The sequence below is a fragment of the Sturnira hondurensis genome, unplaced genomic scaffold (genome assembly GCF_014824575.4).
Source record: "Sturnira hondurensis isolate 20B ecotype Veracruz unplaced genomic scaffold, ASM1482457v3 Scaffold0018525, whole genome shotgun sequence".
Taxonomy (NCBI): domain Eukaryota; kingdom Metazoa; phylum Chordata; class Mammalia; order Chiroptera; family Phyllostomidae; genus Sturnira; species Sturnira hondurensis.
The window spans coordinates 13,322,094-13,348,093 of NW_028091156.1; the positions used below are offsets into that span (position 1 = coordinate 13,322,094).

A 26,000-nucleotide genomic window follows, 5' to 3' on the forward strand; every position below is an offset into this window, starting at 1 on the left:
AGTCAGGAGCAGGCATGTATGTGTAAAGTCAGAGAGCAGAGAGGCTGGGCAGAGAACTCTTAAGGGCTCTACTTTGAGAAACATCCACATGTTAGCAGCAAGAAAAAGAAAGGAGAAATTGGTGTTTTGCAGAAGCCAAGCGAAGAAGAGTTTTCAGGAAGTTTATGTTAATTGTCCCAAATCCTACTAAGAGTAAAGGAAGGTGAATTTTCAAAACTAAGGGGAACAAACAGCTTTTAAGAAATATCTTCAATAACTGGATGGGACTGGAAATTGGAGCATAAAGGAAAAAAATAGTGGTAGAAAAGTAGAAGCAACTTTTTTCCAAAATTTTGCAAGAAGAGTTAGTTCATATTGAGGACGTTCCCATAAAACTGCAAACTTCCCAGCAAAATCAGAAAGGGTCCCAGCTCGGAGTGAGTAGACTGGACAGCTGCTGTCGCAGAGAGGAAGCGAGACATCTGAAGGAGAGAGGGGCTGATCAGGCAGTGAGGGCAAGAAAGAGGAGGCAGGCAGCTCAGACTGGGCCCCCTAACGGTTCCGAGGGCCCTAGCTGAGGGGTTCAGTTGGTTGCAGCATCATTTCCTGCACTAAAAGGTTGTGAAGGTTTGTGGGTTCGATCCAGGTCAGGGCACATACCTAGGTTGTAGGTTCAAGATGGCCAGGGCACCTACAGTAGGCAACAATCAACCAATCAATGTTTTCCTCTCTCTCTCCCTGCCCCCCCCCTTTCCTCTCTAAAATCAATAAACATATACTCAGGTGAAATTTTTAAAAAATTCAGTGGGCCTCATGGCCCCTGTTCTGTGGCTCCCTCCAGTGACTGCTGAGCGCTCTGGGTAAGAGGAGAGGAGGGGTGAAGAGTAAGGTAGAAACTGCAGAAAGTCAAGAGGCTGAAAAACAATCCGACAGTAGCAAGCTTACCTCTGCACAGATCTGCAGAGGAAAGCAGACAGCGTTCCAGAAAAAGAGTTTCCTAAATTGGTGCTCTAGCAGGACGTTAGTTTCTAGGGATGCTGTGCGTGCCTGAGCCTCCGGCTCACACCAGGAGCAGACACAGGACACGGGGCCATGGTGCTGAGGACTCCAGTCAGGCGGGGGCAGGCCCGGAAGACAGGAGGCTGGCAGAAGTTACTCTATGGCATCACTGCTGGAACACACACACACACACACACACACACACACACACACACCTGGCTCCTGGCACTATGGGATTAGAAGATCCCAAGGGAACAACAACAAAGGAGTGGATTTCAAAAACTATGGTCCAATAAAAAGAAAGCCAATCCCTTGAGTTAAGGAAAGAAGTAAAAGAAATATTTTGAGGTGGGGCGAACTTGTTTTTTAAAACAAGCTCACAGTATCCGACGGGCGGGAGAAGGGCTTGCACATTCAGACTGGGCCTGGCGAGGAGAGGGAATCAGGTCTGACTTAGACAAAGCGGGAGAGGTGAGTGAATTGTAAGTCAGAGTCCCTGGTGACAATGAACCGCAGGAAGGAAGGAGTGCTGAGAGCAGAGCGAACTTGGACCCAAGTCACGTTCAAAAGTCCACTGGCCCCCGGCCGGCGCTACACAGCTCTGCTCAGTGAGCAGCAGGTTTACACTCGGTAGCAATCCACTCTTAAAACTAGATACCAACAAATCTCAGGCTGAGGGGACAGTATCTAAATGCCCATACAGAAACTTCCCCAACCAGAAGGAAGTCCTGCAGTCGACCGCATCCAGGACCTGCAGGACTCCTCTGCTTCCGAGTCCAGACCAGAGCTTAGATGTCCTCCACAGCGTTAGCTGAAGATGAGGTTTGATCATCTGCTCCAGAGAGACACATACAGAGCACATACATTACAGCGGCCTATGGAGTCTCTTCTCACGGGAAGAGAAGCTAAAAGAAAGGCTCGGCCTTAAAATTTGTCACCAAGCACCAGCAGCGCAGACGGAGCTGGGAAGAGAGAAGGAGATCTGTCATGAGCTCGGCTGGTCACAGACTCCACAGCCCCTCGGGGGCGTCCAACCTAATGTGTGTCTCTGGGCCACACATTAAATACATGGCAACACGTCACCACAAAAAAAAATCTTGTAACGTTTGAAGTAAATTTACGGTTTTATGCCAGGCTGCGTTCACGGCCATCCTGTGGTTGGCGCACTGCAGGTTGGACAGGCCTGGATGGTGCTCAGAAGGGAACCCCATTCAGTAACCAGTACGATGGGCTGCCATAGTGGCTACAGCCAATACCAGCATCACCGAACTCAAAGCCTGCCTTCACAAGCGGCGCCTGGGTCTGCAGAACTCAGATACAACTAAACAAAACAAAGCAGTGACTTTGGACAAGCCATTTCTAACGACAAGTACTTAAACTAAAGTAACAATTGGGACTCAGAAACCAACAAATGTATCCACACTATATCCGTGTACAGTCCCAGTGGGAAGACAGTTTACGAGCTCAGTCTTATTTCTACTACACATTGCTTTTTTCTGAAGCAATTGACAAAGGAAAGGCTCCTGGTAGTATTTTTGCCTTTGACCATGCTTGGGACATGTTCACATGTTTGTACTCTTAGCCTGTAGCGATCATGCTAAAATAGACACAAAGACCTCTGTATAATGGGCACAATGGTCAAGAGCAGGCATTTCAGGGCTCCACAGTAGATGGGAACCATTCTGCCAATTACAATGTCCGGTCTCCCTCTCTCTAAAGTAGACACACGAATGCTTCCCAGGAGGTTATAAAAGTCAAGTAACATTTCAAACCCTTAGCAAAGTAAGGACGCAAAAAGTGATTAACTATTATGCAAATGGATGTTAGAGACTCCTGAGCTGGATTTCTCTGTACCAGTGAGGCTGCATAACTAGGAACAGGGTTTGGAAACCAAGTCAATTCGCATCAGCAAGCTCAGTACTCCTTAGCTGGATTTTAGTCTCGAATTATTATTCGGTCTCAAATTGACCTTAAGAAAGCCACGAATCGGTAAGGTTCTGGGCGGGGCGTGCCTTTCTCGTGCTTTGCTTGGTCTAGTTCCGTGAAAAGGTTCCTCCTGCTCACAGACACTGCTGCTCATTCACAGCTACGGAGAACGTGGGATTCACTGAAGACGTGATTAATCGATAGCCGAGTTACTCCTGGGGCAGAAGAGACAGTTTCCATCAGCGCTAGGTGTCGGTGTCTGCCTGATTACACAGAGGGGACAGTGACGTGTAATAAATTGTAGCTGTGAATTTGAACTTGCAGCCTATCCTACCCATAAGCATTTCACGATCTTTGTGTCTTGACAGGCACTCCCCGCAACATTTTGTGCAAATCCTTAAAAGTAAAGAATATTTCAACGGGGTTCGTTTTTAGCCAAAGGAGATCACTGTTTAGCAAATTCAACTTAATGAAAAATCTCTTTTAAAAGGAAGGTGTGTTCTTTTAACCTAAAACTCAAAGGAGTTTACCAAGAGCTTTAACTAAATGCTGTCAGAAATGTCCAAGAAAATCCTTTAACTTTATCTATATCAGCATTTAAAGCATTTAATTATTTCCCCAATGCAATTGTAACCTTAACTATATCCATATTCATTTTCATGTGTACCCGAAGAAATAAACCCCAAATGCTATTTTCTTGAGCATTAGCTTTTCTTCCATTTCTCTTGGATTTTAAATTTTTCCTACGTGAAAATTACAGGTGGCTAATAGACATATGAAAAGATGCTCATCATCACTAATCCTCAGAGAATGCAAATTAAAATCACAGTGAGCTGTCACCTCACACCCATCGGAATGACCATCATCAATAAATCAACAAACAAGTGCTGGTGAGGAGGTGGAGAAAAGGGAAGCCCGGGACACTGGCTGGTGGGAGTGCAGGCTGGTGCGGCCACTGCAGAAAGCAGCACGGAATTACTTCAGAATTTAAAAATGGAGCTGCCTTATGACCCAGCAATTGCATTGCTGGGTATTTATCTGAAGAACCCTGAAACACTAATTTGAAAGAACACAGGCCCCCCCTCAGGTTCACTGCAGTGATGCCCACAACAGACAAGATTTGGAAGCATCCGCAGATGTGCTTCCAGGTGCCGGCCAGCAGATGGACAGACAAAAATGCCGTGGTACATTCACATGGTGGACTACTACTCAGCTGTAAAACAAAAATTTTAAAGAAGGAAACCTTACCTTTTGCGACGGCGTAGCTCAACCTGGACAATATTATGCTAAGTGAAATAAGCCAGTGAGAGAAAGACATATACCATATGATTTCACTTATATGTGGAATCTCATGAACAAAATAAACAAAATAGAAACAGGCTAATAGGTACAGAGAGGGGTTGGGGAGCTGAGTGAAAAGGGTGAAGGGATTAAGTACAAAACAAAACAAAACCAGCCCCTCAGAGACAGACACAGGCTGGTGGTGGCCAGAGGGAAGGGGGACTTGGCTTGGGGTGGGGGCACAGAAGTGTGACGTGCGGACGACATGCTATGGAACTGGACACTTGAGACCTGTATGATTTTCTTGGTCGATGTCCCTGCAATAAGTTCAATAGAATAATTTTTAATAAAAAGTATTACAATGGATTTTGCATTGTTGATACTGTCTTCCACACCACTCTATAAACTTGGAAATTAATACTATTCAGAGGATTTTCCTTGTATAATTTAAAGCAACCAGCAGAGGGCAGAGTTAAACGCTGCCTGCTTGGATCTCTGGGCGTGAATGAGGAGAAATTACAGACAGGCTGAGGAGTTCTATTTTTGACAACGCAGCACCTCCGTTGCTATATTTGCATATATGCTGAGCTTAGAGACAGGCCAAGAAGAAATGTCAACCTAATATTCTCTTCAGCTAAAATGTGGGAATAAGAACCAACACTGCGACAGAAAAAATCACGGTGGCAGAAACGCTTGGACGCAACGGAATAGAGGGAGTGATGTGAGGTTAATAGCACCTTGCTCAGTTTATGTGGACACATGATGTACAAGTAAATAGCTCACAGATAAAATCAGAAATACTTGGTATGTGTGATAAGAGTAGAGAATATAGAGTATTAAAAATATCTCTATTAAGAGTGGAGAATTATAGAATATTAAAACATCTGTGAAAATAAATCTAAACAGACTTCCACCAAGATGGAGGCATAGGTGGAAACACTGTGCCTCCTCTCACAACTAAGTTTAAAGTCAACAAAGTTTCAGTAACAAAAACACAGCCAAAACACAGAAAACTGAACTATACGGAAGTCCGACAACAACAAACCGTTCAACCGGACATGTAAGAGGAGCAGAGCCAGCAGCAGAGTGGGGTCCGGCAGGAAAGATGTCCCGACCCAGGCGTGCAGACAGCCATTGGCGAATCCCAGGTGTAGGGTAGCAACAGGGACCCAGTGAGGGGGCAAGGCGGCAGGCTGACCGTGGTCACACATTGGAGTGCAGATAAACCAGGAAAGGAGCGAGCAGTGAGACAGACAGAGCAGGCCCCAGCCGCGGGAAGCAGTAGAGGGGACCGCCACTGCCCCTCTTGGACTCCGCCCCCACATACAGCCTCACAACCCAGCGATGCTGAGTTGCCCCACCCTAGTGAACATCTAGGGCTCCGCTTCTCATACGTAACAGGTACGAACAGACCAAAACATGGCTCCAGAAGAACTCAAAGCCCCAGAGCCAATAACTCTAAGCGACCAAGAGATAGCCAAACTATCAGATGCACAGTTCAAAACACTGGTGATCAGGATGCTCACAGAACTGGTAGATTATAGTCACAAATTAGAGGAACAAGTGAAGGCTAAACTAATTGAAATGAAGGGAAATGCACAGGAAACCAATAGTGATGGGGAAAAAACTGGGACTCAAATCAAAGGAGTGGACCAGAAGGAAGGAAGAAATGACCAAACAGAAAAGAAGGAAGAAACAAGAATTCAAAAAAATTGAGGANTATCCAGCAAAGCTTTCATTTAGAATGGAAGGGCAGATAAAGTGCTTCTCAGATAAGATCAAATTCAAGGAGTTCATCATCACCAAGCCCTTATTATATGAAATGTTAAAGGGACTTATCTAAGAAAAAGAAGATAAAAAATATGAACAGTGAAAGGACAGCAAACTCACAGTTATCAACAACCACACCTAAAACAAAAGCAAACCAAGAGGACAGCTAGATCAGGAGTGGAACCATAGAAATGAAGATCACATGGAGAGTTAGCAACAGGGGAGTGGGAGGAGGAGAAGGGGGGAGGAGGTACCGAGAATAAGTAGCATTGATAGTAGGTAGAAAATAGATGGGGGGCAAGAATAGTAGGGGAAATATAGAATCTAAAGAACTTGAGACATGGACATAAACTAAAGGGGGGAATGGTGGGTGAGGGGACGTGTAGGGTGGAGGGGAATGAAGGTGGGAATTAGAACAACTGTAATGGCATAATCAATAAAATATATTTTTAAAAATCTAGAAAAATAATTTTATCTATACCCATATAGGCACTCCATAATAACTTCTTGGCCTAGAATGCAGACCCTATAAATAAGATTATTGAAAAGGTTTTAAGATTTTTACAGGGTTATTTGAGACTTTGATTTATCCTCAGTCATAAAATTCTACAGTTTCAATGGTCTACAACCCCTTGTACTTCAAAAGTACACTTCAAAAGAACATGCCAATAAATACATAAATGAAGAAGCAAAAGGAAGAAAACTACCTGGGAATATTTGCCTGATGTTACAGCAAATATCATATAAGATTAAATTTAATAGTTTTAGATAGGGTTTTATTCAGTTCATTTCCAAGTCTGAATATCTGCATCTTACATTTCTCAAGGTTTTTCAAACAAGAGCAATGAAAAAGTTCCCATAAGAAATAAAAGGGCACATTGGTTCCACTGAAGATTCTGTTAACGACCTGGAGACCAACTCAACCTCAATCTTAATCTCTCTCTCCCTCCCCCCTCCCCACCCCTGCCCCTCCCTCCCCCCTCCCCACCCCTGCCCCTCCCTCCCCCCTCCCTACCCCTGCCCCTCCCTCTCCCCCTTTCCCCTAGCAGTTTCTCAATTGCACACAAGTAAACCAAAGGCTTAATGAATAGCCAGGGGAAAGTGTTCCATCATTAAGCTTAGTTCTGGCACAGCAATGGAGCTCAGACCTCTGAGAATTCGAAGACAGGACCTCCTTGCAGTTAAAGGAGAAAGGCCCAGAGCAGCCTCCGCATCGAAACCACAAGGTATAGTCACAACTCATAGTCACAGAGCACGTTTTCTAGAGCGAGGCTTTCCCAAACCTGGCTGATCAAAAGCCCCAGCACCTGGAGAGCAACCTCAGACCTAGTCGACCAGACTCTCTGGAACTGGAGCCCGAGAATTAGTTAGTATTTTAGAGAGCTGCCCTGGTAGCAAATGATGGGGTGGAGAAGAACAGCGGATAAAGCTCCGGACGTAGCCAGGAGGCAGCTACGTGACAGGGGACCTCGTAGACCGCGGTGTTACCCAAGGGTAAAGCGTCTCCAGCAAGTGACGCACGATCGCCCGGGAGTGGAGAAGGGAATGGGAGGGCAAGGATGGAACCAGGAGACTAGTCGGGAGACCGAGGAGGGGCAAAGGCGGCTCACACCAGAGTGACGGCAGGGGAAAAGAAACAAGGCCAGGGTTTCTAGATGAACCTTTGAACCCACGGGGTGCAGCAGTAGATGGACGTGGGGGGTGAAGAGAAGGCACAAGCTATGGAGTCAGCTTTCTTGGGGGTGCATTCCGTCTCTACCACTTACAAAACTGTTTGACAGGGCAAGCGACCTAGTCTCAGCGTTCCCATCAGAAAACAGAAGTAGGATTAACTAAACGAATTAGTTAAATGAAAGGAGTCTGTTGACGTGAAAAGTTAAACCCTTACCAGCACAGTGCTCAGCCTTTAGTAAGCAATGGCAAATGCTGGCTGCTGGCGGTACTTTTGGTACAAAAAGTGGTACTTTTTGTGGTTAATGGCACCATAAAAAGCTAATCCATAAGGCCAACTCTGGGGAAATAAACTTTTAAAGGTAGAAAAAAGCTTCCCTAACGTTGAATAGAAAGACTCAAGACCACGTTCAGCTTTCCATAACTGTTGCTGAGGAATGTTTTTCTTTTCTCAAAAAGATACAGAGAGATGTTAAGGAAGGAATCAATTTGGTTTTGTTACAAGGACCTTAAAGCTACAAACCACCTGCATTACCGAACATGACAGTATGTCACAGAAGCAAGAAATAAGTTCCAATTTTCTGGCTCTCCTCCGTTCCTACCACGAGACTGGGGGACCTTGAATGGACCCAAGGGTGTCACTGACCTGCAGGCACCACGGGAGGGACTCTCTCTCCCACCTTCCTGCCAACTCTGAGGAAAACAGTACCCACCAGCAGGTCCTCGCTGCCTGTCTCCAAAAGGAGTGCAAAATCCCTGCTTTGTCAAGATACCATTTTTAAAGACGTGCTCGCAATAAAAGTCACATACTGAAACTTAAATTAAATTTAAAGTAAAGGATGCACCCCATAACACTTGTCAATTGAAATAATGCAATAGTGCTATCAGATTGGTATCCTCTAATTCTTAAATATCAAATCAATACAGCCTACATAGAGAGCAAAACTTTATTAGGTAGCAAAACAGACATTAGATGCCTGAGTGTCTATTTTTTAAAATTACTTTCAAAAGCAGCATATGTAGGCCACTGTCTCTGTTTCACAGTTTACACCAGGAGAAAGTAAGTAATGGGAAGCACCAACAGCCAGCACCTCCAAGAGCTCTGTGACTTCCTGTGAGATCTCAGACCCTGCCTCCTGAGCACCCCCTACTGGCCAGACAGCATGTCAAGAGTTGGAGAATTCTCAGGTACTTGACAGGATTTCCACCTGGAGCCTCAGCTCGCCTTCTGCTGCCATCTATTTCCAACCTGAAAAACACCTCCTGTTGTAGTGTGTATCCATTGCATTTTTAATATAATACTAAAAAAATGCTTTTCTCCACCACATCCAGTGATCCCAGAAGCACAGCTCTTCATTTGTCCGTAAGTCCTCTTCTCCCTCCAGCTTCAGTAAATACATACAATCGACATACAACCAATATTTACAACACGATGCAATTTTCAGGTTCAGAGCACCGTTATTCTAGTCTTTAACCTCAGAGTTCGATTTTGGCTACGCTTTCGATACTGTTTTCAAAGATACCCTATCTCCGTGCCCTGATGGGGTCACAAGGGTCTTCAACACAGCCCAGCGGGAACCTTGAGAATCCGAGCATCAGAAAACAGCACTAACGAGGTCACTTTTCTCACACACAGGCCGCCATGCGGGCTGTCTCCCAACTTCAAAGACAGCAGGAGACGAACACATTTCTGACCTGCCCCCGAGGTCAGTGCCTTCGGTCTCTGATCGAAAGGGGCCTGCGCCCACAGGAAGTGCCGACGCCCACAGGAAGTGCCATGGAAAACCTCACTTTTCAGGGCTTCGCTTCCCCATGGCACTGGAGGTGCATGAGTCCCTAGTACGCTGGGTCCCCAGCACCTCTTTCAGTGATCTCTACAAATGTCCAAGAGTCTTCCTAACATTCACCTGACTCAGAAATAACGCAATTAGTTAAGCAAACGCTCATTACCCAGCTACATTTAATGAAGGCACAGGGACCATTAATGACCGAGAACACAAGGAAGGTCAGAATGTGTCTCAGTGGAAGAAGATTTCCCTCTGTAGCAGAGGCCATGTGGCCCGTGGGGAAGCAAATGGGCCTGCGTGTCAGGAGGCCAAGGTGCTGACTCCGTGGAAACTATCTCCACCACAGGTAAGTCGCTGCACCTGTCCCAGCTTCCGGGACCCCGCCTGTCAACTTGAGAGACCAGGACTCCATGAAATCACTGTTAAGGACTTCTCCAGCTTTGACATTTTACTGTCCCATTGCCGAGTTGAAAGTCGATTAGGTGAGGACAGTGCACAGATACATGGCTTGAAACAGCAGAAACAGGAAAATCCTCCCTGTAACCTGGGAGCACACTAGGTAATGTGAACCAGAAGTATCACAAGTCAGTCACTTCCGCTAAGTGCAAGATGCGGTTCCCAAAGCATTTAACCTAGAAGCTGCTCTACCTCGGTCTGTTCTGCATATAAAATCCTGTAAGCATCACAAAATAAAAGAATAAGCCACAGGGGGGAAAGTCATTCCCACCGAAACAATGCCCTACTGACAATTTTACAGAATATGCACCCGAAGGAAGGAAAGGGCCATGCGCGTGGATCTACCCTATTCCATGATGAGTTCGAGTCACAGACAGCCAGAACTGCACAATACAGGCGTTGGTGTGGAAAAGACATGCGGGTTATGGTTGTTACAACAGCTTTGTTAACTAAAAACACCATCGTGAGGCACCTGTAAACCTGCTTTCGCCCACCCCTGTGCAAAAGGTTTTTGAAGGTTTTGTGCTGATAATTGAACTTGAAGCAAGAGAGAGAGAATGAACGTAGTTTCCCGGTACTTCAAGTTCATTATTCTGTACAATGAGGGTAAAATCCATCTCATCAGAGTTCTTACAAAGATTAAATGAATCAATATTTGTAAAGTTCTTAGGACCGTGTCTGGTATGTAATAACCATAGTGTGTTTTTAAGTATTAAAGACAATCTTTAAAAAATAGAGGCTCCGATGGAAGGAACTGACGATGCCCAGCAGACTGGTCACAGACTGGAATGGGACCCAGGACTAGCAAATAATTCACAAAGGAGGCAGTGAAGAGGACATGAAGTGAATACACGCACAACAAGAACAGAAATGTATCTCCCAGCCAGACCTGGCCGACGGTTTTACCCAGCTTCCTCTAAGAAAGGACTGAGATTAAAACAGAACCACCTAGATCTTAATGGTCTGCACTGCACATGCAACTCCTTCTTTCTGCTTGTATTGTAAACACATACAGTTCATTCCGTGTATGAGTTACCATTCTAAATCGATTCATTTATCATCAACTAAAGGACGCTTTCTGGAATTGTTCCCAAATTAAAGTCTACCCTTCATCATAATGTTGGATGGCACCACAGCTGTGTGAACGAACCGCCCTTGACCCTGAACTCACTTTGACCTTACAGGCCAACACTCTCTACCACGTCACCACCACAAACCACTATACCTGTCAAAAGATTCACGAAGCCACCCTACCTGAAGCTCCTCCTCCAGACCTTGAGAGTCCTGACTCCCCAACTCCCTACCACCCACTCTGTGGTGCTGTCCCCTGCCTGGGTAGCCCACCCTGCCCGCCTCTCCCACACCAACATCCTCAACTATTACTCTCATCTCTGACCATCGAGATGCACCCACCCGGGCAAACGCCAACCTCAGACCAGGGCAAGGTGTCACCTTTGCCACCCGAGTGCTGGGACAGAGCCGTTACCTTCCACGTCCACCTGCCCTCTGCAGGCACCCGGGTCCTTCCACTCAGTTCTCAGCCCCATTTCCGCAGCGTCCCAGGAAGCGTCTCCCACTTTTTAAACACCTGGCCTCACCTACCCCGGTGCAGAAGGTGAGGACAGGGCGCCAGCAGCACTCTCTCAACTTCCCACCATCCACCTAAAAGAGCCCCCCTCTGTCTGGACCCTTCTTCCCGCGTCTGTGTTCACACAGGTGTTCCTACTCCTGTCCCGGGCCAACCCCCCAACCTGTGCTATGCATCCCGCCCCTTCCAGCTTTCTCAGGACCAACCATTATCAACTCTCCCTTCTCTCCGTAATTTTCAACATTTCCTTCTCTACCCTCTCCATCAGCACATACATGTGTTCTAACTCCTTCCCATGCTTAAAAAAAAAAAAAAGATGAAAAAAAAAAAGAAAAGAAAGCAGGAATGAGCTTTCATTCCCCACCCGTACCCCACCCTATGTTTCTTTTCCCTGACACAAAACCTCTGGAGCTGATCACGCACCCCACTGATCTCCCTCCCCCTCCCCGTAGGCACCCTTGCCCTTCCACCCAACCCTCGGTGCCACAGCGCCCACTCGGATCCCTCCCCACGAAGTTATTCACAATCACGTTTGGCAAAGCCAGTGACTGCTTTTCCGCCTTAATCTTACTTGACCTCTTGGCAACACCTGATATCACTCTATGTTTAATCTTCCTTTTCCTGCTCTGCCTCTCTCACTCTCCTCACAGCTCCTCCCCCTGCTCTTTGCATAAATGGCCACCTGTATGAGGGGAGCTTCTTGCTTCTCACTCTGCAGGCACCGTCCAGTACATAACGGCCCCAGGCAGCGTGTACCCGCTGAAGTCCTCGATCTCTCTCCCAACCCCCAGACACCAATAACCAATCACTCTCACCTATCCTTCAGTACACACTCAGGCTCAGTGAAACCTAAATCGAGCCGTCTTCTCAACCTGCTCCTCCTATGCATTATACACCGTGCAAAGCGCCACCCTCTGCCCATTCACAAGAAATCTGGGCCTCCCCTGTGTCTGCCCTCCCCCTCCGGGTCCCTGAGTCTTTCCACTTCCATCTTCCAAAGCAGCGTTCTTCAAAGCGTGGTCCTGGACCAGCGGCATCACCGTTACTGGGAACTGGCTTGAGACACAGGTTCTCCAGCCCCACCTGGGACCCAAAGAATCAGAAAGTCTGCGGGTGGATCCCAGCGATGTGCGGTTTAGTAAGTCCTTCAGGTGATTCCAATATCCGCTGGGGTCTGCCAACCACTAATCTAGGTATCATTAGAACTACACTCTTTTCATTCTGTATTTCTGCTTACATAGTTGCAGGCACTATTTCCAACACTCACCCACCCCCCCCAGATTATTGCAACATCTCCCTCAGAATCTCCCAGCCTCCAAACTATACCCATAGAGCACCCCTCAGTCCACACTCCACGAACACCCCAATGTCCTCTCTAAAACATGAATCTGATCACATCACGCCTCTTCCCCTAAAACCCTCCAGCAGCTTCTAACGCCCTCAAGATTGCATCCCGATTCCTAAGCCCTTCTTCAGAAAGCCTTCACAAATGGCCCTGGGTGCCATCTAGCACCTTTTCTTAAGACGCCCCCTCTGCTCCTGCCTCCTCATGCTGAGCCTCTGTGCTCCAGGTCATGACGACCACTGAACAGCTCAGAACTCTTCCGTCACCCCCAGTAAATACTGGGCCATGCCCTGGCCGGGTAGCTCAGTTGGTTACAGTGCCGTCCCGACATGCGGAGGTTGTAGGTTTGATCCCCGGTCAGGGCACATAAGAGAATCAACCGATGAATGCATGAATAAGTGGAACAACAAATCTATCTCTCTCTCTCTTTTTCTGGCTCTCTCTGAAAAATCAGTAAATTTAAAAAATACTGGGCCACTGTGTCTGTTTATCCTTTTGCTAGTAAGCCAACAAACACAGGCAAGTATCTGCTTTTTTCATGGGAAAAATCAGTACATTGTGACTGACAGGTGACCACACATGGTTAGGGACAGAAAGAAAAGTCAGACTCGCAAAATCAACTCATTTTTCACCTACCTCACCTGCGTGCAGACTTGGGGTGGGCAAACTAGAGCCCGCAGGCCAAGTCCAGCCAGCTGCCTGTCTCCGGAACTGAGTTCAGATGGAACACACAGCCACGCTTATTCCTTACACACTATTTGCGTCTGCCTTCACACCACAACGGCGGAGTTGCGGAGCTGTGACAGAGACCGTAAAATATTTCCTAAGGCCTAAAATATCTTCTAGCTGGCTGACTTTGGAAAACTCTGCCAACCCCTGCCCTGGACGATCAAGATAATAAAAAGGGAAGGAATCTGTCAGGTTTCCAAAGTGCTGTTAAAGTCCGGAGGAAAAACGAACCTTCTAAGCTCCTGGTTGGGTGATGGTCGCTCGGACCAACCGTTTTGCCGTAGATTCGCAACGCTGTCCAGCTCCCGGCCCTTGAGAAGAGGCGAGGGAGGCCACCAGAAATGCGAGTCACAGCAACAGCACTCATTAGTATTCAATGCACCTTCGGGAGAAGGTTCAGAAGAGTCATGACGAGACAAGCTGGGCAGAGGCACCCATTTTAATAAAAGTCCATCCTATAAATGCAACATGAATTCTGAGTCGCCGGGCCCTGTTGGCCAAAGGAAAGGTTCCAGTTGTGAAAGACAAACCACATCGCAAAGAAGAAAAGATGGCATGCCCTGGAGCAGTGTGACCGCCACTGATGTATCTTTAAAGAGCAATTTTTCTCAGAAGAGATGGATAGCTGTAGGAGGGGAGGCGGGGTGGGGGGGTGGCAGAGGGAAGGGGAAGGGGCTACTGGTCGAAGAACATGTACGAGTGACACGTGGACACAGGCGATGGGGAGGGAGTGACTGTGGGCAAGAGGGGTGGGCTGGGTGGGGTGGGCAAACGGGAAGAAAAGAAACTGGGACAACTATAATAGAATAAATAATAAATAAACAAATAAAAACAAAAATCGGTTTCTCTACACTTCATTTAACTTTATGGTTGGGGATTTTTCTGAAATCCACGAAGCACTGGTAGCATTTCTTCTAAGCTCAGAAAACTCTGCGGCGAGGAAATTACAATCACAACCCTACTTTTGCAACGATCCTCTGGACTTCCTAAGAGTGGGGAGGAAGTCACCTCTTCTGGCTTCGAAAGTCAAATACGTAAAAAGCAGCCCATATTAGAAATGTACTGAGTCACATATTAAATTGGGAAATAAAATCATCTCAAAACGTATGTTCTTAGACTCTCATGTATAAAAACGGTACCAATTACTACAAGACCCAGTCACACTACCGTTCACTGAGTGATGACCTGGGACAAATTCCCATGCATTGCAGGGATGATAACAAATGTGACGGAGTCCTGGGAAATAACAATTTTTTAAATGTATATGGAAAGCCTTCTGGACGTAACCTGAGCCACCACACACTCCGCCCGGTGGTAGCAACAGGTCGCTAACACAGGGAGACTGGCATCAAAGCCGCACAAGTCAGCAGTCTGCAAAGGAAGAAAGCAAGTTGGCAGTTCTGACCGCACAGCCACTTAGCACATTCTTTAGGCAAAAAATCTTTTATAAATAAAAAAATTAGATGCAAATGCCCCCTTTAACTCAGAATAGTAAAGAGAATTCTTTGAGTTTGCATTTAATGATTTTTCCTTTCAATAACGTCTATCCCACGAGCATTATCCAACCAAGAAAACCCGGCTCACTCCCCGCGGTGAGGTCTGGGAAGGAGAAGGGCCATGCTGTGGGGCAGCCCAGCCTCCCGCCCTTTCTGGTTCCCCCGTCTTAGCAGGTTGGCGTGAAGGCTGACGTCCACATTCTTTGGGGAGGCGTTACAGAAGGTGGTACTCTCATTCATTCATGCCACATTCTCTGCGCGGCCAAACATGCACTCACATGAACACGGAGAGCTAACGCTACAGGTGAGTGAGTCTTGTGCTGAGTTACGCTTCACAGCACGGGGGAGAGCGTGTCGTCACTGTGAAGTGGCCGTGGCCATGACACCAAGTGGTCCGGATGGATCCACCTTTACAATTGGCGCTTACCCAGCGCCTAGCACTTCCTACTCTCTCCGTTCACATTCCACTCCACCCGGAAAGGTCTGGGGAGGGAGGACGGTGGGGGTGGGGGTGGGCAACCATGATCATCGGAGCAGTAAAATGACCAGTCGCAAACAGACTAAGAAGGAATGGCAATAAGCCCAGAAGCAGAGGTCCACAGAGAAAATTCCAGGCCAACGACTCCTTTCCAACTACACCCTCAAGAGACTCTCCTGCACCTTGCGACAGCAGGCACTGCCAGAAACGGCAATTCCTCAGCTATTTCCAAATGAACCCGATGTCTGGTCATTCAAGAGTGCTACAGTTTACCTCCCTACTTAGGCTGATACCCTTCACTGGGATTAACAGGTGGGAGTGGAAGCAGAAAGTTCTCGCAGAGCTCCGGAGGGGAAACCGACAGTATCGGCAGGTGAAGGATGAGTTTGGAGGCCCAGACAGGGACGGGGGTCTTGAGCTGGACAAGCGTGCACGTGTCAAAGGCAGGAGGAAGACCACGGAGGTCCAAGGCACCGGTATTTCTCTGATGGTTTTATGTAGAATGCACATCACAGGGTTTTCTCAACTACTGACATTTTCTACTGGCTACAGCTTTGTCGGGGAAGGAAGGGATGTCTTGTACAACATTTGGCAGCATCCCTGGCCTTTACCCATTAGATGCCAGCTGCACCCCCTATTATGATAAACAAAGCCATTTTAGACCTTGCCAGATTTACCCTGGGGAGGCCCATGGCCTTGAACAGAGAACCACAAGGCCAGAGTAAGGAGACTGGGCAGGAGACCAGCGACAGACAGACCTAAGAAGGTGATTTAAGAGACCAATTCCAGAGGAGGGCAAAGGGCGGGGGAGGAGTTGGTATAATTCTAATAGAATAGACAAAAATGTTTTTCATTTGTATATAAACAGAAGATCAGTTCCATATCCAAGCAAGTGATGGCTGAACCGCAAGGAGACTGTCCTGATTCCTTTCACATAACGCGGCCTCATAACCCAGACCCCACAATCATCCAGAGAACATTCCAAGTCCACCCTGTGCAAAATCCTCTCCGCCTTTGAAGCCCCTGTCATCCTGTCCTGTCATCATCTGTCCTTCCTCGCCGTAGGCACTGGCTGACCACCTCAGCCATACACTCATCAAGGTCCTTGTCACACGAGCCTGCATCTTCCCCTCAACACCTCCTTCCCCAGCGCCCCCTCCCCCACAGTCCTGTGGGCCTGAGAGTCCCAGCCAATCCACTCAGCTCCTCCGTTCGAGTGATAGCGTGCGTGCCTTCCCCTCCACAGACTAGATTTCAGAATCAGTATAACAGCTCCTCTCTGAAATTGTTCAGTTATTAAATGTATCGGGATAACGTTGCTTAATAACATTATATGACTTTCAGGTACACAAGACTACAACTCAACACTGGAGTTCTCTATTGCGTGCTCACCATCTGAAGTCTAGCTTCTTCCATGACCTTATACCTGACCTCTTAGCCACAGTGCTTCACCCCCAACCCCTTTCCCTTCTGGTAAACCAGCAGGCTGTTGTCTGTATCAGTGAGTTTCTGTTTGTTTTGTTATCCCGTTTGTTACTCGTTGTTTTCTACTGACATTTGAATGAAATCATACGGTTTTTGTCCTTTTCAATCTCACTTATTTCACTGAGAATAATACACTCACAATCCACTCATGTTTTCACAGTGGGCAATATTTCCCCCCTTTATGGCTCAGTAGTACTACACTGTCTTTATCTATTAACCTGTCAATGGACACTTAGGTTTTTCCCACAGTTTGGTCATTGCAAACAAAGCTGCAATGAACCTAGGGGTACACATCTCTCTACAAATAAGTGTTTCCATATTTTAGAGTAACTCTCCAGAAGAGGAATTGCTGGATCCTATACAGTACTATTCTTTATTTTTTAAGGAACCTCCATACTGTTTTCTGCAGTGCCCACACTAATTTAGATTCCCAGAAATAGTGCATATGGGCTCCCTTTTCTCCACAACCTCTCCAACACTTGTTATTTCTGGTCTTGTTAATAACAGCCACTCTAACAGATGGGAAGTGCTGTTTCATTGTGGTTTTGTGTGCATTTCCCTAATAACCAGTGATGTTGAATATCTTTTCATCTCTGGTGGCCATCTGTATATCTTCCTTGGAAAAGTACCTGTCCAAAGAAAAAGTATCTTTCCTTTTGTCACCCTCCTTATCATGGATCCATGCGATGGTTACCTGGCTAATGAAATCGATGTAAAACATGACTACAAAATGAATTTTGGTGAGTAAAATTTTGCATTTTATTAGTGGTTTCTGTGTTGAGATTAGAGAAACCTTTACAAGAAGAAGAAATATTCAGCTAAAATAATTTTAAAAACTGGTCTGCAAAGTGAGCATAATTTTAATTTAGAAGAATAACAGCTTTCTGAGAGTTAATACTGTAAACAATGTTTCAAAAATAAAAATAAGCAAATAAACATGTTTATTTTCTTAGAGCTGAAAGGTGTCATAGATTTTTACTGCTTCTCAGAAAAAGATTTATGTGAGTTTCGCTAAATAGCATCTAGTACTCTTCCTGCTCTGAAAAATGATTGATCCCAATATAAATGATCGATTCTATGTGTTCACTTGAGTCTTCATTCTGACTACTGGTAACAATGAAGAGAGTACATTTCATCAGTTCTTTGCTAGTGGCTGCTGTTGGTAACCATCACTGACTTACCTCTAAACAGGTTCAAGAGTGTGTTTCTTTTCTTCCTTTTTGGACTGAACTTTCATGTCTCCCTTTTCCTTAATTCTAGCCTCAGTAATACCCTCATCCAAATCTATGACCATGTAAATACACACCAAGGAGCTCTTAACCCGTAAGAATGGGGGTCACTACTTATTTAGCAAAATCAACAGATCTGCCAAACTAAAAAGGTCCGGCACCCAAAAACACGCATCCAAAAATATTCTGCAAAAAAGACATTTAAGATCACTGATAAAGGACTGAGTAGGTATAACCACACACCCCTGCCAAAATCCTTGAGTCAAGTTGGCTTGCTTTATTTTTTGCCTGTAAAGCAATAATATGATATCCAACATAGCTATGACAGAAGAAATCTTAGAAGAGCTTGCTTGTGCATCATCGACAACTATGTCAGATAACTGTGGTTTGCTGGAAAACAGCTGCTGATGAATATGACCCAGGAAGAGGGGTCACAATGTGCATAAAGGCATTCACAGGAAAAGGGATCTTAAAAGGCCGTGTACTGGACTTGTTCTTGCAAAACGAGCTCCATTCACAGCTAACAGGCAACGAGCCAGGTCTGTAGTTGGCAACAGGCTGAGCCCTCACCTGTCCTCTCACAGGTGACAGGGCAGGGGCCCAAAACTTCCAACTCTGTGATTGTCACAAGCAAAGGTTTTGCGGTTTATGAGAAGCTGGAGATTGGAGCAAAATTTCCAGGAGAGATTTTTCCCCGCACCTGTCAGACAAATGACTACGCTGGGTTCCAGAAGAAAAACACCTCTCCTCGGAGCGCAAAGAATCACGATGATCTTCCACTCGACAATACAATCTACCAAGTCACCATGAAAAATATTCCCTGTGTTTTCTCTTGCTGGCTTTAGAACTGTTCTAGCTTAGAATCCTTTCTATCTGAATTCTAAAGCAGAAACAAACAAAAAAGCAGATGGCAAACATGAGAATACTGAGAATAAGAAGTGGGCTGAGCGTTCCTAGGTTCCCCCATTAGGAATGGAAATGGGAAAATGACTGCAGACAATCCTATCAGGCGCTTGAAGCTCACTCTTTCTTTCTGGTTTGTGAAGACACAGCTATGAAAAGGGCTGGTAGCCCTGTGGATGGCTGACAAACTGTGAGTAGCCTGGCTTTAATTTTGATCAGCTAAGAAAGTCAGTGATGTTCTACTCAGCAAAAAACAGACTCTAACATTTGGCAGGTAATAGGCTAGGTGTTAGTTTTCTAACACCTAGAAAAGAACTTTATGCAAGAAAAGTATTTAATGAGTGCCACTTCTGTCCTTAATTGGACATGTTCCCCCTATAACTCATCGGTCTTCTCCATCTCTGTAAATGACACAACCATCCACCAATACTTAAAGCCCCAAACCAAGAAGCCATCTTTGATTTCCTTTCTCGTTGCCCCTGGTCTAACCCACCAGAGGGGCCACCAGCACTCCAGAATCCATCCCATACCTACTACCTCTGCTCCATCCCCCTCACCACCACCCTACCCCAACCTTTCTTGCTCAGCTACTACAGTACCCCACCTGGTGGTCCAGCTTCTGCTTCTGCCTCCTGTACTTTATCAAAGGCCAGACTATGCAATCCATGTGAAATATAGACTATGTTCTTTCCTGCATAAAACCTTCCAAAAGCTCCCACATTTTAAAAAAAAAGTCAGTGTTCCTTGCATGGCTCCTAAATCCTTTCTGTCCTCTTCTCACGCAACTTCATCTCCACAGGCCCTCAGTGTGTACCTTGCTTGTACCCTCCCCAGGCCCTTTGAACTTGACACTTGAACTTCCTAGGGTGACCCTCCCTTAGACCTCATCTCATGACTCCTGAGTGAGGTTCCCCTCTACATTCACCCTGTCCCAACCCCCTTCACTCTGTTGTGCCAGGTGGGTTTAATTCCTTCATACTATTACCTACGCTTTTATTTGTGTGTGTGTGTGTGTGTGTGTGTGCATTTTAATATCTCTTCCCACCATGAAAAGAATACAAATTTTGGGAAAACAAGAATCATATTTCTCTTGTTCACTAACCTATCTCTGGAGCCTAAAACATTGCCTGGCCCGTGGAATGCATTTGGTAAACATCTGTGAATGAATTAACATAATCAGTTAGAGCTCTTTGCCTTTGTGTATTCTTGAAACTTTAAGGTAAAATGTAAGAAAAATGTGACTGTCTTTTGGAGAGCATTTCTAAAGCAAAATATCAGGCTCTATGAATGTATTTAAAAATTAGATGAACTCAAAAGGGTGGACTGAAGGAGACTGATCTGCGAGCGGAATCAGCACCACCCCCAATCAAAACTCTACTTCTCTAACCACGTGTGGGAATGGAGAGAGGAAAGGCAGAGGGGAGCAGGGGCGGGTGTTCTTAGGGAAGGGCACGAAGCTGGGGGTGGGAACAGTAACAGGTATAAACTTATTCTCAAAGGGAGCCCTGTCTCGAAGGGCAACTGTCCCCCAGAGAACCGTTGGTTAGCAATCCTCCCCGGCGATTTTCTAGAACCCAGCAGAGAGACTAATTACCAGAAACCTCTCTCCACAGGTAAGTGCATTCCTCATCATCCCCCCACTAATATCTCAGTCTGCATACCTCCCTGTAGTACCTCTTCGGAGTTTTAAAGAAAACCTAGACCATACATAAAATAAATGCACAGTTCTGTTACTGGAGTGCTACTGAAGGCTATGGAATATCGTTTCTTAATTGAGCACCTTTAATTCTGTAATTGTTTTGTGTGCAGTTTGGCGAGGGGTGCAGGCAGATAGCAATGAATAAAGCAAGAGGAAAATACAATGATAAGGTGGCGGGAAGAGATTGCCCATTCTGAGGAAATTAGTTCCTAGCATGTTAAGGAATTTCGTTTGCTTTTTGCTCTCCGTGCCAGCCTGCTGCCCTCCAAAACGACAAGGCTGGGAGGAATTATTAGTCTCTAACACACAAGGATGGCACAGGGAGGGGATAAGAAGCAGCCAGTTCAGTGAATAGAAGAAAAAGATTAGAATTATCTTACTCTTTTCAGTTTATTCCAATTCTGCATTTAATGAATAATAACACTGTACTTCCGAGGTTTAAAGGAGGACTGTGCAGTCAATTTGGGAACCGTTTTCATCGAAAAGCAAGCATTAGACATACCTAACGTTTGCCTTTGTTTGAACCATGTTTATTTTAATTCCAACATGCAAATTGATCTATCTTCTAGAACACAGTTCTGCAACACTTTTAGCCCACCACACTCCCTGGGTTCTGTCTTTTATTAGTGGGACACAACTCTCACAAAAGATGAAGGGAAGAAAAAACTTAAACTGTCCAATTCTTCCCATAGAAGAAAAAGATCTACCATGCAGTGATTAGCTGCCTTGTCATTAAAAAATGCATAAGTAGGTAGGTCTTAAGAAGGGAGTTTCACAAGTCTCAGCACATCCTGGGAAATCTTCTTTCATATCTTATTACTTGGGCTTATTTCCTTCATAGTATTACCTATGCCGTCAACAAGATCTCACAACTATTTGACGTGACTTATTTTCCTAATACTGAAGGGAGACTCAGAAGACCACAGGTTGTAATGGGGAAAGAAGAGAAAGAAGGGAAACAGGCACAGAGAGACATTTTATCATTGACATTGCATCTTGATCTCGGACAAGACTCGTTTTCATTGTCTTTCAAAACTCATCATTATTTCACTCCGTAATCAAAAGCGCCCACATTTGGAAGAGGTCTGCAAGAGTAGGGGGTACAGGTAGAAGCAATGGAACGACAACCCATCTACCTGAGAACCCCACTTCATGATACCTCGGCACACGTGGGCCAACTGGACCTTTAATTTTCTCATGAGAAATTCACATACTCATCACCACCAATGTCGCACATACACCACGTACCTGAGAAAGGTTAGTAATACTCTGGCTTGAAAATGATAATCCAATCCAACTACACTGATATTCATTATGAACTGTGAATCTGCCTTTGGAATTACTGTTCCGCAGTATTAACTCTCTTGGTGCCGGGGAGCTGGGGGAGAAAGCAGACAGTGCTGCTTCATGTCAATACTTTATTTGTAGATGAGTCGCGAATATAATGAAATAGCATTCTGGGGCCCATGGAGACCTGCAGCCCCCCGGGACCAAAACTCTTGCTCTATGGAGCTGCTTCTGCAGGAACGCCTATGACCAGCTAAGTCAGAAACACCGATCAGAGCCACCTGAAATCATCACTGATTAACGCAGGCTAGATAACAGTCAGGAGTAGCCATCTGTTGGGGCAAGGGGGATTAGCAAGTAAAGAATACAACAAGGAATATCCTAGAAATCTTACCATGTGCAACAACATGGGTGGACCTAGAGGGCATCGTGCTAAGTGAAATATTTAAGTCTGGAGAGAGAAAGACAAATGCCCTATGATTTCACTTCTGCGTGGAATCTAAAGAGCAAAATAAATGAATGAACCAAATCGAACTGTGAATTACGAACTGCGAATGAACAGACTCATAGAGACAGAGGACAGACTGATGCTGTCAGAGGGAAGAGGGGGTTGGGAGGCTGGGTGTATAAGGTGAAGGGCGTAAGAAGAACAGACTGGGGAGGGGTCCAAATTGGTAGTTACAAAGCAGTCACAGGGCTGTAAAAAACAGCCCAGGGAATAGTATAGTCAATGATATTGTAATAACATGTATGGTGCCAGATGGGTATTGGAAATACCAGGGGGATCACTTTGTAAACTTCATAATTGTCTAACCACTATGCTGTACATTTGAAACTAATACAAAATAATGTCAAATTATAAACTGTAGAGGAAAACAAAATGAAGAAGGAATACCCCAGTGAGAAAGGCAAGCGTAGAAACAGACACCCTGAGCAGTTGCAGGGCCGGGGAGAGGAAGGCTCGCATCGCAGGCTGGTGTTGAAATGATGGGGTGGTGGGGCCGACACACAGCACAAGTCCTGTTTCCACGGAGTCTGCCCCTGGGGACAGCCGTGAGTCCTACTTACGTCGAAAGGAGCCGAGCTCGCCTGGGCGTTCTGACCGCAGGGCTCCCTGAAGCAGTCACTGAAGGGAAGGAGAAGACCCATGGCGAGGATGCGGGAGCAAAACTTCTCCGCCTCTTCCGGAGGTCCGTTCTCCTGCTGGCTGAACAGCTTCTCCAGCAGCGTCCGTCCTGCAGAGGGAATGGGGATTAGAAGGCAGCGCTGACAGGTCACCTGCCTCAGAGCGCTCCCCGAGGAGAGGACACGGGGAAACACAGCCAGGGAGCAGCAACACAGTTGCCACGGCTACTGACGTGTGCAGAAAGCAGCCTCTCAAACTCGCACAGAAGGAGAGGAGAGGCCTGGACGACCCCGTGGGAAAGGGTGGCTCTGGTTCTCCCTCCCATCCCCCCAAACACCTCCCGCTCCAAAAGAGGATGGGTCATGTCAGGAGCCTGTACATCTCCTCCCGTCTGAAGAAGGGCCCCAAGATTTGGGATGTCACTGGTAAGCCTCCTTCCTAGGAAGCAGTGAGTCACCGCCACTTGCCTAGGGAAGGTCAGGGGCTGACAGGCATGACGATGGCGGGGAGGGGCGGAGAAGAGGAGACAGGGAGGCAGGAGGGAGCTGACCAGCGAGAACAGCCACCCTGAAGACAAAGGTGATACAGAGAAACTCAAAAATGTCTCCTATGCACCTCAGAAGCCTAACTGTAGCATAGGTCCAAACTTGGTTTGTTTTTTTTTTATTATTGTTCTAAAAGGGACAAGAAAAGAGAAGTGGCCAAGGACCTGAGAGGGCCCGGGGCCACCTGCTCCCTTGGTTCTCAGTGCTGGATGTACCTCACACTCACCTGGAGAACAGAGTGGTGGAAGCGCCCGGGTTAACACGCCTTTGAACTGCCCCCCTGCACACCCTCCCTCTAAAGCGTGACCATCCTCGAGAGACCACACAGCCTTGTTGGCCCTCGGGTCATCTGACCCCTGCAGTGCTTTCCCCCACCTCCGTGTAATCTTCCTTGCATTCCCTCCTCAATTCCAAATGCACACAAGAAGCTGCAAACTGTAATTTCTTGGAAGCATTCCACCTCAGTCTGTTGAGATCTTGCTCCCAGATGTATTCTGTTTGACTCGAACACAATTTTTATAAAAATTCCCTACCTTCTATAAGAAGATCTGGACACTCTTACATTGGCATTGACTTGGCATAGTCATCAGGATTCAAAAGAAGCCCACCCTGGCCCACCCCAGCGAACCAGACTCCCTGCTAGGTCCTAGCTGGGCCCGTTTTGCTTCACCAGCACCCTGCTTTTCATTGAATGAACTTGGGGCGGTTTTCTCTCCAAAGCCGAACTGATCTGCCTTAGGTAGAGGTTTCTGACTTTATTTGAGCTGTTCCTATGCTTTTAATTGCAGCATTTTTAAATTGACTCACATGAAACATTAAAATTCACGTGGGCAATCACGTCTCCAAGGTTCATAAGCCCTTCAATGGTCAGAGTCCAATCCACGTAGACCCTCAACTTGCAAGTGCCTACAGAAATGGAGAGATTTCACTAAAAATAACACAACAGCATCAGATGGCTGAAGCCATCCTGCAATCCAGTTCCCACCTTGCTTTCTCCCGCCTTCATATAATCTTCCTTCTATTCCCTCCATTCTGCATACAAAAATAGAAGCTGCAGACGGCTATTCTAAGAAGCATTTTCTCACTCTGTGGAGATCTTGCTTTTAGGCATATCCTGTTGGGCTCAAATCAGTTTTCATAAAAATCCTCCACAGGTTTGGACATTCTCACATTGACACAGCTATGGCTATAGCCAAGTTATTCAGCCTCTCTTGGGCCTCAGTTTTCTCATCTGTAACTAGAAATAATCATCCTCATTACCTTCTAGGATTGTTGTGAGGATAAGTGAAATAAGCTTATAACAGAAGTGAACCTTGAGTAAAAAAAGATACCCAACAAGAAGGGCTACCTGGGCTCAAATTTTAAAAGCAGAGCCTAGCGGGCATTTCTAAACGGGGGCCTCTCAAGCAAACCACACCTCAGGGAGAAGCCTGCCCTGAACTGCCTGCCCCTGCACTGAACTGTGTCCCTGCCGTCTGAGCCACCGCTAACTCATCAAGGAATTCCTGGAACTGTATTTCAACCAATAGGGCTGAGGCTTTCCCCATCTAATCAGAGCTGTGCAGGTATATCCCTATCAGTATCTTCACCAATCAGTCAGAGTGGCTCCATTCTAACCAATCAGGACAGTGCTTTTTGGACCAATCAAACTGTTGGGATTTGGATCCTCCATTTGCATGAAGATAGACCAATCAGGGACCACGGGTGGGGACTTCTGTATATAAAAGTCAGCTCCCCTCTGGCTTGGGGAGTGCACTTTCCCTTTCTACCAAAAATGTCTCTCCAGAACAGAGCGAAGCAGACCAGTGCAGGTCAGGACAGACCAGACCCATGCAAAGTGGCACAGAACAGGCAGAGCAGAGCTGTCTAGCTAGAGAGAGGACTCACCTGAGGGCTGCCTCACCCCAGTGCTACTGTGCCCCAGGGCCATCCCAGGGCCACCACATGGCCATGCTCTTCCACAGCCATGCTGCTTCCTAACTGAACTGAAACACTACTGAGCTGGTCTACCTCCATTCGGTTCTCACAGCGCTGCTATATCACACTCACTGCTATTTGCACACCTCCAGTGGGGGGTTCCAGTTGGCTTTGAACGGCCACCAATGACCATTGGTTGACACAGGTTTGAAACGGGACCCGAAAATTGTTATCCATTATCATTTTTATCAAGGTACAGCTCAAGGGCTCTGTACTCATAAATAGGATACTTAAAATTTTGGTT

The 26,000-nt window shown here is 46.3% G+C and overlaps 1 protein-coding gene across 1 annotated transcript in view; it reads right to left on the reverse strand.

The window, feature by feature from the left end:
- The window catches only part of FMN2 (formin 2), a 272,539-nt gene that overhangs the window by 224,113 nt on the left and 22,426 nt on the right, over window positions 1-26,000 (reverse strand). Inside the window, exon 2 of the mRNA XM_037069426.1 lies at window positions 23,177-23,343. Within this exon, the coding sequence (XP_036925321.1) occupies window positions 23,177-23,343 (167 nt within the window). The remainder of the gene's footprint in view (window positions 1-23,176; window positions 23,344-26,000) is intronic.